This window comes from Musa acuminata, chromosome BXJ3-5 (assembly GCF_036884655.1).
Source record: "Musa acuminata AAA Group cultivar baxijiao chromosome BXJ3-5, Cavendish_Baxijiao_AAA, whole genome shotgun sequence".
Lineage (NCBI taxonomy): Eukaryota > Viridiplantae > Streptophyta > Magnoliopsida > Zingiberales > Musaceae > Musa > Musa acuminata.
This window is the reverse complement of record NC_088353.1, coordinates 3,193,798-3,212,833: the sequence shown is the minus strand read 5'-3', so window position 1 is coordinate 3,212,833 and position 19,036 is coordinate 3,193,798. Positions and strand designations below refer to the sequence as shown.

The 19,036-nt window shown below is 39.3% G+C and overlaps 1 protein-coding gene and 1 long non-coding RNA gene across 5 annotated transcripts; one reads left to right on the top strand and one right to left on the bottom strand.

The window, feature by feature from the left end:
- LOC108952941 (uncharacterized) lies at positions 1 to 14,953 on the top strand. 4 transcript variants are annotated; one of them, XR_010496686.1, is made up of 4 exons: positions 1 to 11,383; positions 12,467 to 13,353; positions 13,601 to 13,734; positions 14,299 to 14,953. It is a non-coding gene; the product is annotated as an uncharacterized LOC108952941 (long non-coding RNA). The 4 variants fall into 4 exon arrangements; XR_010496687.1 differs by lacking the exon at positions 14,299 to 14,953 and having other exon boundaries at positions 1 to 964; positions 1,090 to 11,383; positions 13,601 to 14,119; XR_010496688.1 differs by lacking the exon at positions 14,299 to 14,953 and having other exon boundaries at positions 1 to 2,433; positions 11,330 to 11,383; positions 13,601 to 13,929.
- On the bottom strand, positions 14,512 to 17,652 carry LOC135638641 (cinnamoyl-CoA reductase 1-like). Its single transcript, XM_065151851.1, has 5 exons — positions 17,209 to 17,652; positions 16,975 to 17,129; positions 16,691 to 16,879; positions 16,261 to 16,616; positions 14,512 to 14,822 (listed from the first exon to the last, which is right to left on the bottom strand). Exons 1-5 carry the CDS (start codon positions 17,345 to 17,347, stop codon positions 14,651 to 14,653), a joined length of 1,011 nt encoding a protein of 336 aa, XP_065007923.1. The 5' UTR covers positions 17,348 to 17,652; the 3' UTR covers positions 14,512 to 14,650.
- Between the last annotated feature and the right edge of the window lie 1,384 nt (positions 17,653 to 19,036).

Below are 19,036 nucleotides of genomic sequence, written 5' to 3'. Positions count from 1 at the left end.
GTTGGCTAGCGTTTTCGCTGAAGCAAAAAAAACCCTAGAATTGGAGGTGGGTCGGGAGACAAGAATGGAGGCGGTAAAGCGCGGCCGGTGGATGGATCGCCTTCTATTTTTGATATGGATCGTCTCTTTACTCCTCATCTCTTGTTTCTCTCTCTCACAGTGTGACCGCGGTGTCGTCCGGGGGTCACCCGGGTTGACAGAAGAGAGTGAGCACACAGCGGCGACCGCACCGCCTCGATGCCGTCGCTGCTGCGTGCTCACTACTCTCTCTGTCATCTCCACCTCCCCGGCGGTGCGCGGTGGGTGAGTTGGGCAGATGTAGATGCTACTCTCCCCTTCGGTTTACTCCCGACTGCGGCTGGGCAAAACCCAACGGGCGATAGGAAAGAGGCGAGGGTGAGGATGCTTTCCATGTATGGATTATTGCATCGATGGAGGGGCGGACACGCGTGCGCTGCTCTCTCTCTTACTCATCTCGTGTCGGCCATCTGTTCCGCCGAGACGTCTCTTCCCTTGTGGGTTTGTTTCGAGGTGCGGAGATGTAGCAGCGTAGGGTCTATCATTTCATGGCAGTAGTTTGTTCCGCTCTCCTCCCGATTTCATCTTTGATGCGCCGAAAAAATTGGAGTGGCAACTCGACGAATCGAGAGGGTGAAGAAATCAGATAACAAAAGAAAATAAAAGAGAAGGGGGGTTAGGGAAATAACAGGATAACTACTGCGTGACTTTTGAGGCGCAGTTGTTCATCCGGCAGCGAGATAGGATGAGGGCAGGGTTACACGTCTTGTTCCTGTCTGTATCTTCCTCTTCCTCTTGTGCTGCTGGACGGTCTTCTTCTTCTTCGATCCGTCCTCTCCTCCTCCTCCTCCTCCTCCTCACTTTTTTCTTATTGTTTGCTCTCCATATCGTCAAGGAGCTGATCTTGGATGATGTTTCTTGGATGAGAAATCGCTTCCTTTCGCCAGTTACAGCAGATTCTTTGGATTGCTTCCTTTTTTTTCCCTCATTTTCTGTATTCTTCTTTTTTTCCGGTTCATGGATCTGTTGCTGCTTCTTTCTATTCTCTTATCCTTCGATTGCTATATGCAGTTATTCGTTGCTTCGCGCATGCTATCGGATTTGTTGGATCAGTAATTCGGACTTCGTTCTGTGTTCGCCGTTCTTAATCATTTCTTAGAGGTAAAACACGCTCAGGTTCTCGACAAGGAGGCTTTTATTCCTTGTCACCGATAGTTACTGGCATTTGAGTAATTTATGCTCCTTCCCGATTAAGCAGTGCATGTATGGACATTGTGTGTCGATTGATTGATGTATGTTAGACATTTAAATTCACGACTTCTGTAATAGCGGTGTCAAACGTTCTTGTTATGAGATTGATTGCATATGATTTAAGAAGAAAGATCTTGGACTTGCGTTTTCTTTCGTATGAGTTCTAATAAGCACCGAGGACTAGCCACTTATTTGATATCGTTTCCTGAATCTTGTTGACAAATATGAATTGTTAGGTATTACAAAGAGATCGACACTCGGTATTGTTTATTATGTGGAAAATTCAACTTTGCTATCTGAGTATTGGATATTATGGTGGGATGGCATGCTGTCTCGTTCAATGACCGTGTGGAGTAATCAAAGATTTAGTTGATTTTTGTTTTCGGTTAACTAAGATGTGTCGACATGATGATTTTTCTTTCGGTATAAGATGATTCTAGAAGAGACATTGTGTTTCTGAGATTACGAGAATACAACGCATCACTGCTTTTTTCTTTAGCCCACCTTGAGATTATGAGAATACAAACCATGATGAATTGGCAAGGAATCAGGAGGGAAAATTTTGTTGGTTCTAATTTCCCTTTTTTTTATTGTGCAATAGGAAATAATGTGGTCGTTCCCAGTTGAAATAATGACATGGGTACGTCTTTAAGCTTTCTCTGTCCGAAGACAAATGAATCCAGGAGAACAAGCCTGGAACGTTATTTTGTGTAAATTATGGTAAGAGCTTAGACGATGGAAGATGGTATCTAAGCTAGAAGTCTTTTTCTTGGCTTAAATTCATAATGAAGGCTTCAACATGGTGACAAGCACCACTTTGCTTTGACATTTTGACCCAAGCCATTCCGTTTTTCGTTCTTCCTTAGCCATTAATACCATCTCCCCGTGGGGAAAAAATTTCTACAATGTTTATTTCTATCAGAGAATCATTTATCATGTCATGTTTATTGTGCCTTTAGTTTGTTTTGTGGATTTAGTGACCATATACGCGTCACATCCTATCCTTCACTTTGTCAGTAGTACCAGAAGGTACATAACTCCTCTCTGAACTAAGAATAATTGAATGGCTCTGCTACAAGGAGAAAAACAAAGTGCATCTTGTTGTCATGCTGAGCCCCAATACAAGATTTAGAAGAGTGGTCTAGAGTGGCTCCAGTTAACTTAGTAAGATCACTATACTTTCCTGACTTTGTGTTCTTTCATTTTGAAATAGTGTTCCATGTTTAATCATCTTATTTTTGTTCTTAATAATCTTTAGGCAGATGCTCCATTGATTTTGCTGGATGATCTTAGTTGTTATTTGTGAATCTTCTGCTTAAACCATAGCACCTTATCTCCACTTTGTCCAATTTGCTTTGGGTTCAGCTAACTCTTACTAGTTTTTTTTTTCTTTTTTGTCAGCAATGACCCCTATCCGGTTCGTGCGTCGTACATGGGTCAGGAAAGCTTCTGTAACGTAGAGTTTTTTACTGTTAGGATAATGGGACATCAGCATATTTATGATTCATAGAGTACTCTTCATTTAATATGGTTACATTGCAAATAAAAATATTCTATTGATGCCAGATGCAGTAGGGATCTAAGTACTATATAGAATGTCACCTATACTCTTTTGGGTGTGCTTTGTTTAAGGTGATGTTTTTTATTGTCGAGTTGAAACACATGGAAAAACTAATAAACATGTACTTAATAGTATATTTCTGTATTCTGTTAATTATCTGGCTTTAGGGTGGCATCCTCTTTGTCAACCTACTTTATATTTAATCTTCTCTTTTGCTACCTGAGGTCTATGGGCTGGTATGGAGGCAAATACTATTCTTCTGGATAACTCGGTAGATTAGTAATGTTTTTCCAAGTACCTTTGCTGGATAAAAAATCTATAGGAACTTGTGTTGTCATATTGATTCATATTGACCTTTGATCCGTTGGACCATCCCAAGTAGGCTTTCTTTTGAATCTTTTCATCTGTTCACTGATGGTGATATCCCTGACTAATGTTCTTTGGCAAGGAGTGGAAGACCCCAGGTTATTTCATGAGTGTGGAAATACAACATGGAGGGGGGAGGGAGAGAATGACATACATACATACAATGGCATGTTGCAGTATAAGCAGGCAAGCAAGCAGAAGAGAAGACACCATTTAATGGGCATACTTAAACAAGTCCCAGCAAACCTTAGAATAAGTTCTAGCATGTCCAACACCTTGTTCAGAAAATTTAATGGGATATATAATCCCTAGCCATGAATTCGAAATCTAGAACTGGTAAACAATCCATAGCAATCTTCACCAGCTCAAATCTCCTACACTTGGTGACTAGGATTGACCTGTGATTCTTTCTTGGTTGACTCTGGTTGACAGTTTGTTTTAATGTATAATATGCAAAAAAGGCTTGATCTTGAGAAGCAATGATTTGTGTTAACATGTCCTCTTCTCTTAAACACTCATAAGATTAGTTACAATAAAATTTTCTGTCAGCTGTGTCATTCTTTGTCATCGGAGAAGGATGAATCTTATTTAATTGTTCGAAAACACGATGAACACTGAAATTTTTTGTTGTTGGATATCCAACAAAATGAACTTAGAGATCTTTGGAACATGCTTCACAAATAAGTTGTATGGACCTTTCAAATTTATGCTTCACAAATTTGTTGGAATGGATTTGTCTTTTAGTAAGTTACATTAAGTTGTAGGATCAGAAATTTAGCTAAAACCTAAAGCGATCTTTGTTTATTACAAGTCAAATTAAGGTGCATGCATGTTAGTGTTTCAAGGAAGGTGTGAGCGACCAAGATACATAGAGAAGAGCATAAGTTTTGATGCTTAAATAGATTAACTCTATAAGGTGAATATAGCAAAAGGTGATAATTTGATCGATAAATGTACTACCATGTCCATGTATTCTGTAAAACACTTCCTGAGTACAAGAAACCCAACAATTTTGAAGGAGAGTATGAAACACATGCTCAAGATAGATGCCCTAGGAAGAGATGTAACTAGCAATATGTTTGAAAGGATTTCAAAGACCCAAAAGTTGAAATATGTGACATATGTTGCTGCTGATTTACATAGGTTGGTGAACAGAAGATTCAAAACTGGTTCTGGAATGGGAGGGTGCAGATGGCCGTAAATATTTGGTTTAGGGAAGTGAACATCCCCCCCTCTAAAAAAACGAGAATTGATAAATAATATTGTGATGTCCATAAATTTTGTTAAGCACTTTTTAAGTATTAGACACACTGGAATGATAAAAGATGAAACTACACAAAATAAGATGAATTCGAAAGAGAATAAATTATAAGGAAAATGTTAAGAATAAATTCTAGAGGCACGTATCATGACCCCAACCTTCGTATATGCATCACCAAGATCAATATGTGAATAAATGTCAAATTTTGTATGTTTAAAATGAATATGTGAATAAACTAATTAACATTTTTTTTATGAAGTATCCAATGGGTGTCTTAAGTAGGTTTTTTGATGACATAGTTTGGATGTTTATGTTCATCTGCAAGATCAATATAGATGCAAATAGTCTCTTTGTTGAGCAAAGACATTTCTTTTCCTTCCATATAGAGGATGCTGGTAAGAAGAAGACTAAACTTTAACTCCAAGTAACTTAAAAATACTTGAGCTCTGTTTCCCTCTTTTCTGCCCCTTGTAACTAATTTTAAATTATTGTTTTCTCTATTTGAGCAATATGAATTGCTCGGTTAATCTATTTGAGCAATATGACTAAACTTATTATCATACCTCAACTTATGCTTTCTCTGAATGTGAATCTTTGATGTATACACTTAATTTCCATTTTTAATTTTCAATTAATGAATATGAGTTTGATGTTCTCTATGTTATGAATGGGAGGCCCAATTTTTAACTATTCTAGATTAAACGTATGGATATGTTAGGTATCAACTTCCACATGGTATATATGAAACAGAAATTTGATTGCAATCTAAAAGAGTCTACAGGACGGTCTTGTATAGTTAGCTGGTCTAAACAGAAAAGCATTCTTCTGAAAAGAGAAGTATGTTGCAGCTTCCGTGTTCATCCTTCTATTTACTCACGCGGTAGTTAGATCTTTCTCCTAACTCCACAGATTTCATTTTATGTTTTATGTTTACCAAGCTGTTAGATTTTTTTTTTTTTGTTTATCTATGTAATATATGGTGACGGGGAGTATAAGTTCGTTTTAGATGTATTAGTTGTAGTACTGTGTTGTTAGACTTGTATAAGGACAGGATACACTTCTAGCATCAAACAAGGTTTAGGGCTGAGCAACATCATAGTACTCTTTTTAATTACATTTTCTGATCATGTGAACTCCCTGATTTTTAGTAATAGCAATATTAGAAGAATCTGAGAGTTACTATGATCACTACATAAGCATTTCTATTAATCTCCAGATTGATTTTGTGGCACAAAAAACTGACTACTTAATAGTTCTTTTTAGGTAACTGTTGTATTTTGGTAATGTAGTATTTAACAAATGTAAACAGTAAGCTGGACAAAATAACCTATGGTCCATTTGATCAAAGCAGTGATTTCAATAGGCACTCGGGCTAAGCGAGGTGAGGCTCGAGCGTCACGCTTCATTTCTAGACGGTGTGCTTCAAAGAGGCGCCACTTGGGCGCTCGCTCAAGCCTAGGTGTCGGGCATTTTGAGCGAGCGCTCGAGTTAAATCAGACGATTGAACCAACGTTTTGGGTTTGGTTCGATCTCCAGTGGTTTAATTGGTTCAATCGAACCAACTAAAGCACCGATATCAACTTTCCTCTTGTGACTTCTCCAATCCTAACCCTGCTCGTGATTTTGTCGTCGAGATTTCTTCTCCGTTGTCGCTGCTTGTCGTTGCTGTCATTGCTCGCCATTGTTGTCATTGCTCGTCGCTGCTGTCACTACTCGTTGCTATCGCTCCCACTATCGCTGCTCGCTACTCCCGCTGCTGATACCGCTCATCGCTCCCACTGCCACTGCTCCCACTCCTGTTGTCGTTGTCGTCGCTCCCACTGTCGCTACTGCTGCTCTTAGTCAGCAGTCTCGGTCTTCCTTTTTGTCACATTTTTCTCACTTCGATAATATATTATTAATAGTATTTTAACAATATATTGTTAATTGTATATTAGTAATAGTATTTTTATTTATTAAATTAATAATATATTATTTTGATTTTGATACTGTTAATTTTTATTTATTTGAAATTATTGTTATATTTCAGGATAAATGACAAGTGTATAGAGCAACTTAATAGATTCTCTAATGACATTAAAATAAAATTCTGCATGGAAGTATAACTATCTAAAGGATTCAAAAGATCCTAATGCAATAATTTGTATGTTCTACGATAAAACTATTAGAGGCAGTATTTTTTGTGCAAAACAAAATCTAGTAGTAAATTTTAAAAATGCTGCAGTAAAAAGTGTCCACTTGAGGTAAAAGAAGAGTTGTTGAGTTATATGAATGAAAAAAAAAAGATGCAAAAGAATGAATCTTACGAAAATTTACCAGAAGATAATGTTAAACATCTCAAGATGATGAAGAAGATTATTCTATGAGTATTAACCCAAGTGGGAAAAAAATATACAACAAAAAAGGAAAATAAGTTATGAGTACTAAGAAGGGTATAAAAGGATCATTAGATCTATATTTGTTTCAAGGATCACAGAAGCAATAAGAGTAAACAAGAGGCTCAAAATTTAGACAAACAAATATATGTGATGCTTGTGATAAAGAAATAAGAGGAAGAACAATTCAGCACATTACTCACTTCTTCTATCAAGCTAGTCTTCCTCTTAATACAACTCGTTTAGATAGTTTTAAGGAAATAATTGAAGCTATTGGAAGATATGGTACATGATTAAAACCTCCAAGTTATTATAAGATACGAGTTTCACTGTTGCAAAAGGAGTTGAATTATACAAATGACTTACTAAAGAGTCATAAAGAATCATGGGCAATACATGGTTATTCTATTATATCAGATGCTTGGATTGAAAGGAGACGCAACAGTATAATTAATTTTATGGTTAATTATTCTTTAGGGATTATATTTGTGAAAATGCTTCATCTTTTGTAAAATCTAGAGACAAGATATATAATTTATTTGTCAGAAATTGGAGAACAAAATATCGTTCGAAGTCATAACCGATAATAGAAGCAACTATGTATTAGTTGGTAATATTCATCTTTTAATTTTTTTTAATTATTTTATTTTCAATTACATGTGTTAAAATCTTAAGTCTTATTATTTTTATTATTATTTGTCTTAGGTAAATTACTTGAAATAAAAAGAAAGCATTTATATTGGACTCTTGACATATTATATTGATTTAATGCTAGAGGATATTGGAAAGATTCTATACATCAAGAAAATTTTAGAAAGGATAATTGTAGTTATTGGATTTCTTTATAATAATATTGGGACTTTGAATATGATGGGAGAATTCATATACAATAAAGAATCAGTGAGATATGGTATCACCCGATTTACTACTTCATTCTTGACATTACAGAGCGTGCATCGTCAAAACATACTCTGAGAAATATGTTTACCTTTGAGAAATGGGGGATAAGCAGATGAGCAAAAGAAGCAAAAGGCAAGAGGGCTACTGATATCATCTTAATATCATCCTTTTGAAATCATATAATTTATATATTAAAAGTAATGGATCCTCTTATTCGAGTTCTTTGGTTGGTGGATCATGAAAATAAGTATGCAATAGGATATATTTATGAGACTATGGATAGAGCGAAGGAGACGATTAAAATGTCTTTTAATGAAAATGAAGAAAAATATGAGAAAATTTTTACAATCATTAACAAAAGATGGAATTGTCAACTTCATCGTCCCTTATATGTAGTAGAATATTATTTGAACACTGAATTTTTTTATAAGATTAAATTTGTTGGGTTTGATGTAGAAGTTTTGGATGGGTTATATCAATACGTTACAAGATTAGTTTCAAGCCTCGAGGTACAAGATAAGATTATTTATGAATGATCTCTATATAAAAATGCTGAAGGATTTTTTGGAATTCTTCGATCCAAGACAATTACGTCTTCAAGTATTAATTATTTGACATAATTAATTTCATCTATAGTATATTACTATGTTGTTACTAGTAATAACATAAATTTTATAACTGAATGATGAAATCTATTTAAAAATTTCACCCCAAACTTGTAATAATTTGTTATCAAAGTACTTAGTTTGATTGTGGTGCTTCGGGTTATAAGCGAAACTAGAGTGTCTTTGAGCATGTAAGCATCACTAAATATTTTTTATTTTAATTAATTTATTTATTTAGATAGATATATTAATATATTTTTAAATTATATGACATGACATATTCACTCACGGAGAAAAAATCGGTTGGAACATCAACGATTATATGATCTTGTTTATATAAAGTATAAACAAGCTTTAAAGGTTTGTCATGATTTACGAAATAGAATTGATCCAATTTTATTACAAGATATTGATGATTCAAACGAGTGATTGGTGAGAGAAATGAGTGACAACTTGCAAGATGCCGAAGACGAGCTTGTATTTGAATATGATAGATTGACATGGTGAGATGTGACAAGAGTTTCAGATGCTGGAGAATTACAAACATATGTAAGACAGATAACAAAGAGAAAAATAAGTGTAAAAGCATTAAACTCAGCTCTTACTATTGTTGAAGATATAAATAATGAAATATATTTTAATGAAGAGGAAAGACAAGAGGAAGATGACAAATTCAATAAAGATGATTTGTATGAAAATGATAATAATATTGATTATCATGAATGACTTTGATGTAAAATTTTATTATTTTGATTTTTGAGATTTTTTTTTGTTAATATGACATTATGATTTTGTACCTTGGATCTTCTTAATTTAATAATATATTTTTATTTAAATAATTATATTTATTAATTATATTTTTTTTTTATTTTAGCGTCTTGTTTCGCTCGGGCGAGCGTCTAGCGTCTCGAGTATTTTTAGACCTTAACGTCTTTCGACGTCTAACGTTTTTTAAATCACAAGATCAAAATGAAATTTCATACTTAAAAGTTCTTTTAAAGCATCTAGTGGGTAGATGGTATTTCACTGAAACAATATTTACTTGTCCCAATAGTTTTAGAATTTTTAAATTAATCCATGTTCTAAATCTCATGCTTAGTCGAGTACCGATAACATTTAAACATTACGAAGGAATAGCATAGCACGACACTCTTTTTTATACTTATGTTGTCAATAGCGAGATTCTTTTTGGACTCTAGGCTCTAGCTTCACTATTGTGTGCTTGCCAAACGAGTTGGTAAGTCAATCTAATGATTTTTTCCTAGGCTCTAGTGACGTCTTGCTTTCTTCTCTTTTACATGTTGTTGTGACTCGAATTTGTATTTTCTATGGGGGCCTCTCTAATCAATTACTTTCTCTTTCACATTTTTTGTTTTAATTCATTCATGATTTTCGTTTGAGTTGTCGAATCACTTTGTTTGTTCTAGTAAAATTGTATACTTCCAGCATTGATAGATCAGAGAAAACTGGTTCCTTAAATCTCAATTTGAACAGCACTGGAAAACCAAGTGTATCATTGAGTTCTTTTATGAATTTATTTTTGCCTAATTTACCGGTTCTCTAAAGTAACAAATAAAATTACTCCAGTGCTTTGACAAACCCTTCATAGTGTCTAATTTAGTTTGTTGCATAGAAATTTCATTAGTCAAAGAGGCAGTATTTTTCAGCTGGCTTTTCTTTCAAGAAATCCCACTGAGAACCCCCTTTTCCTTTAAGGTTCTTTAATTTCGATCAGAAAATTTATAACTCAATATTTGTACCAGTGATTTAAAAAGCGTTAGGCGTCAAAAGGCAAAACGCCCGAGGCGCTGGGCGCTCGCCCATGCGCTTGCCCGAGCGAAGCGAGGCGTTAAAATATAAAAATATATAATATAATTAATAAATATAATTATTTAAAATTTTAAATAAAAATATACTATTAAATTAAGAAAATCTATTAATAGTATTAAAAATTAATCATTTCAAATAAACTTAATATTAACAGTATACTATATACTGAGCCTGCTGATTGAGAAACGAGGAAGCAACGGCGAGCGGCGGTAGAGGCGAGCGACGACAGTGGCAGCGGCAGTGGCGAGCGGAGAGCAACGGCAGCAGCAGCAGCGGGAGGCGCAAGAGGCGACAGTGACAGCGGCGAGCAGCGGCAGCGGGAGCAGGAGCAGCGAGCAACGGGAGGCGCGAGCGACGACAGAGGCAACGTTTGCGAGCAACGACAGCGGCGAGCAGCGGGAGGCGCGAGCGGCGATAGAGGCAGCGTTTGCGAGCAGCGATAGCGGCGAGCGGCGACAGCGGTAGCGTTTGCCAGCAGCGACAACGGCGAGCAGCGAGATCGAGATCGGGATCGGGAGTGGCAGCGGGTTAGGGTTGGGTAAGGGTTAGGGTTGGGTAAGGGTTATATCGGTTTAGTTGGTTCGATTGAACCAACTAACCAACCGAACCATACCTAAAATCCTGGTTCGGTCGCCTTGGTTTACCCAGGCGCTCGCCCGAAGCGCCCAGCGCCTGGGCTCGGGCGAGTGCCCAACGGCGCCTATTTGAAGCGCGGCGCCTGGGAGATTAGCGAGGCGGTCGGGCCTCGCCTCACCTCGCCTCGCCTCGCCCGAGCGCCTAGGCGAGCGTCCGAGTGCCTTTTTCAATCACTGGTCTGTACATAATATATTATTCTCTTATTATCTAATCATCCATCATCTCTTTTCATTTCAGTTTTGTTGACCAAACAGATATATAATGTCCTCTGGAATGCTATATCTTATTGATTAATGGCTTTCTTGAATTAATGACTAACACAAGTACATCTCTACTGGTTTTCAGTTGAGAACCGACGCATATGACAATTGAAGGGTCTCTATTTTCGTCTTGCTTTTCTTTGATATTTGAAAGGAGATTCTCCAAAATTTTTCAAATAGCAAATAATAAATGTACTGCAATTAGCACAGCAAGAATGACAAACCACATATCTTTTGTTTATGATTTCTAACCAAATCTACTTCAGGTTTCATGGCCCCATCTAGTGTGGACTCGCCCTGCCTCACAGGAGCATTTGCAGGTTTGTCTTTGAATAAGTTTTAAAAGACCAATTTACACGATTTTGTCTCATTTTATCCTTGATTTACTGTGCCTTTTAGATTTGTCTTTGAATAAGATTTAACAGACCAATTTACAGGATTTTGTCTCATTTTATCCTTGATTAATACCGAGCCCTTTAGATTTGTCTTTGCATAAATTTTAACCACTAATTTATAGGATTTTGTCTCATTTTATCATTGATTTAATGTCATGCCTTGTCGTTGCCAACTCTGGTTGCTTGCAGTTTATTAACTCAGGCTGAATAATGATGTCTCCTAAAAGATGTCAAGACTGTTGCCATCACAACCTTTCCTTCAGGTTCTGGAATAAAGAAATTATTGCATTTTATTCACTCCAAACTATACACTTTTACTGTTAAGTTATTTTCTGTTATGTAGTCTCTCTTAAGTTTCTAAATTGTATGTGTAGAGTTACTTGCTCTGTGGTATACTTTGTATAGCAGAAGATAACCAAATAGTTATCTTCTGCTATATTCTACAATATCCTTTAAACTTTGAGATTATTTTCTCTTTCATTTTGTTGCATTTATATCCGCCAAGATGGTTGCAGTTCAGCATCAAACAAGAAAATCTGACTTCCAAATAACCTCCTCTCCGCTAGCTATAACCTTTCTTTGCCTTACTAAAATGTGGCAACAAATTCCAGTACCAAGATCTTAATAATCTTTTTCAAGAATAAGCTTCTCTGAAAATTTTGATCTAGTGGTTGTCATGTATGTTGGCATGACTCTGAGTTGGCCAAAATCAGTATGTCATAGATCCTCTAAAGTCATAATAGTCAACAGTGTACAGTTCTGTGTTCTTGTTCGTTTCAGTTTTAATACTTCAGGTAAGTTGGTGGATTTCCTTAGCTGTTGCTCAAATATATTTTTTTTCATAATGTTTCGTCCAATTTCAGCAGGAACCTCTTTTGATCTTTCTTCAGAGGGGAAAAAAGAGGGTAGAAGTTTTGATTTGAGATTTCTAGTTAATAGAAGTCGGTCTGCATCTTTTCTTGTTGCTTCTAAAATATCTTTGATGCACATAGCTCTATTTTGTGGCAGGAGGAATCTCCCCTCTTTCTAGAGGAAAAAAGGTAAAAGAAGTTGTTGGAGAACAGCCAGAGTTGCACTTGAGCTGCTGGAAGTAGCTGAGCCGGCTTAAGTTAGGAGTTGCATACCATCCACCACTTCTAAGCAACAGTCTGCTGTCAAAGATTTTAGATTTTGATAGTATCCGACCATCCGCCTTCTCTCAGGAGCTTCGAAGTAGCTGGAAAGAAGGGAACGAGATTGACAGAAAGGCTTTAAAGCAGGAAAAAGGTTTCGAAGATGAGTACTTTTTGGTGGGATTTTGGTTCCCATTTTCAGGAAAAAGGAAAAAGGTTTCGAAGCAGAGAGAACTCAATGGTTGACATTTCTGCTGCAATTGCATCCACTGGCAATGAAGGCACTGTTCAAGAACCTTCTCCGAGGCACATGTCTTTTGGTGGCCAATCCTTCGGAAGTGACCTTCCTAAGCCTGTCAATGGATCCGATCTAACATGATCTGACTTTAGATTTAGATCCAATTTTCCATATTAAACAGGCAATAACCACAGGGAGTTGTTCAACCTCCTGAAGACATCATGAGTTTTAGCCATGCCTTGAGTCTGTTCTCTCTGCTGTGTCATCAGTTTTGATAGCTCTCATACACCTTGAGGCCAAGGAAATAAATCTTCTTCCCATACACGTCGCAAGATTGTGTCCCGGAAGGCCATGCAAAAATCTTAATTTTCGGTGGAAGGTGGAGACTTCATGTCCATTTGTGAACCTGTTTGAACTGTATGATCTTGATGGCCACCCACGGTAGATTTCCCCTTGCTATGGAGTCAATGTGCTCTTGTTTATTATCGTTTGATCCCTGAGATCTGACGTCGAGATGGAGATATATGAACCGGCCTAGCCCTCGGGTAAGTCCTTATTCTACAATCTTTAATAATGTCCAAAAAAAAAAGAAAAGCTGAATAAATTCGTTCATATTATTATTTCTCCTCCTGTTCTATCATTGTTGTGTGTGGCATATATTGCATTGGGATGTGAGAGATGCTTAGGTGCATTAGATTATGTATTTAACACACTAGCAAGTTGTAATTTGCCTGATGAGATCAGTGGTTTGCAAGAAAGCGATTTATGTTTGATTTGTTGGTCATGCTACAGAGATTGATAGGAAATCTAGAAGGGCTGCAGAGGATTTGCATCTCACCAAGAAGGCATCTCGAAGGGCAGCATTTTTTATAATGGAAGATGTTTGAAGCTCACCCACCCAAGATCACAGGCCGCTTTCCCATCTGGTGAGTTGTTTTTTCCCCAGAAGAATTATGCTATCTGATAAGATCTCAAGCCTGCCTGATCATACATGTCCGAGTCATAAATCATCATCTGATGTTTCGCCGAGGAACTTACTGTGTTATATGCCAGAACAAGAAACATCAGGACCCCATTTCTCCAGAGAGAACAAATTAGTACTTTTATGTGTTTTTACTGTTCTTTTGGTGGTCTTTCTCATGGCTTTGGATCCAAAAGATTATTCATTTATAGAGTCTGGTGAAGTGTAGAAAAAGTGTTTATAGGACACGATTTAAAGCCATTCAATTTGTTGCCTTATAAGGAGAGAGAAAAGAAGAAGAAGAAGAAGAAGAAGAAGAAACAAATAGAAATATAACCCCTGTTTTCACCGTTTCTCGGTCTGAGTGCTCATTTGTGCAGTTAACTCCTTTCAAGGAGTGAGAGAAGAAGAAGAAGAAGAAGAAGAAGAAGAAGAAGAAGAGAGTCCCTGTTTTCTGTCTCTCCCTTGGTTTGATGGTTTAAGAACTACTAAAAGGTGAGATATCGTGTTATCTTTTCTGCTGATGCAGACTGAACCTGCTCACCCGACTGCATTAACGGCTCCCTCCTTTCCCTGGCGAAGCAATCGGGAGTGCAGCGTGTGGATTAGGTGATAGATATGGCGCCTTCTTGATGTCTCTGTTCCCAGAACAGACGTAAGCCTTAGGGCTAGCTCACGTACTACTCTTTTAAGATGACACAATTAAAACTACATCGGAGTGTTATAGAAGCATCAGCGGACATCATCGGAACAAGCACAATCCTCGTTAGATGGTCAACTAGAGAGAATGCTACACTTGTACGAAGGTCCCATAGTTCATAAACGCAGCAGTGTACTAATGCCACGCCTATCACCTGTATACATGCAGGAGCAGGAGGAGATCATAGCTTCTGGTATTGAGGTGGCATGACCGGGAGATGGCCCTTCTCCTGGAGGCTCTTCACGGTGTCGTACAGGCTCTGGCTCACCGGCTTACACTGCAGGCCGAGGTCCCTGAGCTGCTGGTCAGAGAAATTGTACGGCTTCTTCCGTGGATTCACCTCGTCGGAGCACCTGCCGCCGCCACCATCATCATCCCAAGGATGCATCAGTATTCTGCTTCGTGTTGTACCATATGTATGTATTACTGTATGTTTCTGAAGTATTATTAATATGAGAGCTTCGAGCCTCCCTTCCACGCTTTACGAGGCGATGCTGAGGTGGTTGCTGACGAAGACCCACACCAAACCCTCGACCGGACACACTGGTAAACCTAACATTCCGTACCAGCGACTCCAGAAACCAGTAAAGCTGGGCTTCGACAAGAACGGATGGTTGGGAGTTATTCGTTGTTAGGGTTTTTTTTTGTGCGGTTGGCATTTATTTTGCAGAGAAGACTTATGGGATCTTCTTCATCCAAGAATGTATATATATATATATATAGAGAGAGAGAGAGAGAGAGAGAGAGAGAGAGAGAGGTTGAATTATCCACTAAATCATATGAGGATTAATTCGTTATTATCATTGATAATTATTTTTTGTTAAAATAATAGGAAAAAAAAAGTAAGATTTTAATTTTGTTGAAAAAATTAGCAATCTTAGATGCTGAAGATTATAACTATTCATAACAAAATTCTGAGATCGTTTGCACCGATTTCTTAATAAAAAAAATTATTTCTCTAATTTTAGGGATTTTTTTTTTCCCCTCCTAATGATCCTATCCGAACATGCCATTGGAGCTTCTCTCCATGCCAACTATTTTATGCTTCTTTTAGTGTTGAAATGTGGGCGTCGAGTGGTCCATCCATTATTTCCACAGTTGTAAGTTGCAATCATACCCTTGTCATCATTTATAGCTTTAATGGACCCAACATACGAGACTGACGCCGAAGAGGAGTAAGTAGGAAACACACCCCATTTGTATGTATCTGTTGCTCTTTATTTATGTCCTTCTCTTCCAATCTCTTTTTTCCCTCTATTTTATTTTCTGCACATGAATCAACCTATCTATCTTTTCAGAAGTACTACAAGCTAAGGTTCTTCTTCTGAGGCTCTATGCATCTCCCATCTTAATCCTGTAAATAATCTTGTCAGATGTAAAGGGCTAATCGAGTTTATATGAAGAGTCGGAGAGTCCTGTTTGCATATGTTCAAAGTCGACTAACACGGCATCTGTAGATGAGAAAACTATGTGAAAAAGAAAGGAAAGGAATCTGAAGACCAAAGACGGGTTGGATCGATGATCACTTGTTTAAGTTCCCCATAAGTTAGACTTGGATTTCTTCCCATGACAAAGATTTCATGCATGCATTTATACGTCGGTCTTCAGTTAACGCCTTCTCTTTCATGTGATGTTGTCTGTTTAAGTTGGTTTATAGAATTGGTTTACCGATTTACCGATATCTCACTAAGATATCATCGTTTCTTCGCGATATGTTTTCACCACTTTAAAGCAATTACGTGAGAGAGAGAGAGAGAGAGAGAGAGAGAGAGAGAGAGGAGGGAGGGTTACTTGTTGGGTACGGGGTACTCGGGGAAGAGCTTGGCGAGGATGCGGACGACGTCCTCCCGGTGAAGTACACGCTCGGCGCAGATGAAGCGCTTGCCGGCGGCCCCAGCGGTCTCGTAGACACGGAGGTGCGCCTCGGCCACGTCCCGCACATCGACGTACGCCTGCACCGCGTTGGTGTACCGCTTCACCGACCCGTCGAGGTACTTGAGTATGTGGACGATGCTGGCGTTCACCTGCGGCTGCATCAGCGGGCCCAGCACCAGCACCGGGTTCACCACCGCCAGCTCCATCCCCTTCTCTCTCGCCACCTCCCACGCCGCCTGCTCTGCCACCACCTTCCCGTAGCAATACCAGTTCTGCGACGGTAGAGACAAGCGTCAAGCGTCAGCAACCATCCTTATCTCTGAGTCGAATCGTTTGGTGTAGTCACCCTGGTCTTCTTGCAGTACTCGAGATCGCTCCAGCAAGACTCGTCGACGACCACGTCGGGACCGCGGTTGGGGTCCATGGTGACCGCGCCGATGGAGGAGGTGAACACCACGCGGCGGACGGTGCCCGCCTCGGCAGCCGCAATGATCACGTACCTGGCGCCCCTCACAGCAGGTTCCACCATTTGCTCCTGTCACACACCCACATATATCTATGTTATCATCGATAAGAACAAAAGGAAGACGCGCTGGCGATCGCTTCCTTGGGCACCGAGACTTATCGCACAGGATCATCGGTGACGGGAGAAGCAGTGTGGAAGACACCCTGGCAGCCATCGATGGCCTCGCGCAGAGCGTCGTAGTCGAGGAGGTCAGCCTTGCAAAGTATTAGCCGCTCCGCGGCGCCCTCCATTGCCTTCAAGTGCGCGTTCTTCGGATCATCTGTGGAAGCAGCAGCAGTCTCAAAAGAAGATGGAAGGGCAAAAGAATAAAAGAAGCTAGTAAACGCCATTAATTTCACCTGGGTTTCTCACGGTTCCTTTGACGGTGTATCCTTTCTCCAAGAGCAGCTTCACGAGCCAGGAGGCGATGAAGCCTCCCGCACCAGTGACGCACACGGTCTGGCCATTGCCGGTGGGTGCGACAGCTTCGATGGTCATGCTGATGGCGTTGATTGGGGAGAGAGGTTATATGTAGGTTCCAGCCAGAGGCAACAAGACTGGGTGGTGTTGGTGAGAAAAGAAGGAACCAAACAAGGTGCAATTTATAGGCCATGGAGAAGCGAGAGGTGTGGCAAATGGTGAGAAGGAGTAGGTGGAGCGATGAACAACGCATCCGAGCACATCTCTCGCCTTCACCGTCAGGAAAAAGCCACTTCTTAGGAAGACCACCAATCTTTGAGGTCTTCTTGAAGCTTTTACCCACTCAATACTCGTTAGGTGAAGTGGCCTCTAGATAACAAGTTCTCAAAGGCAAGTAGGTAACATGTAGATTCTTCTTCTTCTTCTTCTTCTTCCGCATCTTAATCATGAAGCGACTCAGAATCTATAATGGCGTTGATACGATGGAGCCCATTGTTCACATCCAAATATTCATTATTCTTGTGGAGGAGACACCATTTGAGTGGAGCACAGTGACGTCCACGATCCATGCGTCTGGAATCGAACCTGCAGAATGCCATGGGTAATGCATAAAAACTCGTCTTTTAATTCAACCACAGGATAGTTAGCAATTAACAAGGAAGATAAAAGGAATGTTCCTCCAATCTACTGGAACGACACAGAGTTACAGATGAAAAATGGCAGTGATCATGTGATGCAGAACTCTTTAGAGGGAGGTGATCATCCTACTGAAAAGACGTCTACCTAACATGGAACCTATAGTAAATGGTTTGCCCGTTCTCCACATGACTAGTCGTCGTCAGTAGCAGCAGCACAACCGCGGATACCTGACGATATCACTCGATCATGTTGCAGTGCAGGACAAATTGCACATCCATTAAATGTCCTTGGAGATTGCGCTTCCACGCTGAACCCCTCGTGTTTCTTGCCTGGTGCTGCAGTCGACACGGCAGCTCCCTCATGTGGCGTGAGCATGATCCAAAAAATGCAGAAGACAAAGCATTTTTGGGAATCACTCTCTCTCTCTCTCTCTCTCATCACATAACGTGGAGGGGCCGGTGAGCGCAAAGTGCCATCGAGCATCCGCCAACCCACGCCATTGAGCTTCCACGCAAAAGTGTCAACGGCGCCACTCGTACGGTGGGAATGCGTCAGCCATAGTGAAAGCCAGTTTGGCTCACAGTTCTATAGATGGAGAAGAGAGAGAGAGAGAGAGAGAGGAGAGGGAAAAAAGAAAAAAAGGGACATGACGGAGTTTGGAATCGGATAAATTCTGTAGCATTCATATTAAATGATAAATGTGAGGAAATAAGAACATTTGGTCCCTCTCAGCACGAGAATTTAACTTAATTGATTGGTCCCGGATGAGACTTGGACTCACCGTAACTACTTTAAGAACACGCGCCTCAGAATTCAGATTTCTCTATCCTTTCGTTCCAACTGATACAATACGATGTATGCACGTATCAGAACATAGAACTAGTCAAAGTTCGTGTTGACTGGTTGTTGTTGAGAGCATAATGCTACGGTCAAGTCAATCCTTATCAATTCACTCGTAGTTGCCCCAACACTACTTCCGGAAGTCCTCTCTCTGTCTCTCTGTCAGATATGCTAAAGACTACGTGGACAGGTAAAGACTTGGTGAGGAAAACAAGATCGTGTGGTATTTCTTCATCGAACTCTTAAATCCCAATTAGTCACTCTATTTGCATTTCTGTGCAAAATAAT

Bases quoted from the DNA above. Each gene is read 5' to 3' on its own strand.
- LOC135638641 (XM_065151851.1), bottom strand. From the start codon at position 17,347: ATGACCATCGAAGCTGTCGCACCCACCGGCAATGGCCAGACCGTGTGC. The intron at 17,130-17,208 runs GTGAAATTAATG...CTGCTTCCACAG, and splicing joins AGGAACCGTGAGAAACCCAG to ATGATCCGAAGAACGCGCAC. The intron at 16,880-16,974 runs GTGCGATAAGTC...GGTGTGTGACAG, and splicing joins CTCCCGTCACCGATGATCCT to GAGCAAATGGTGGAACCTGC.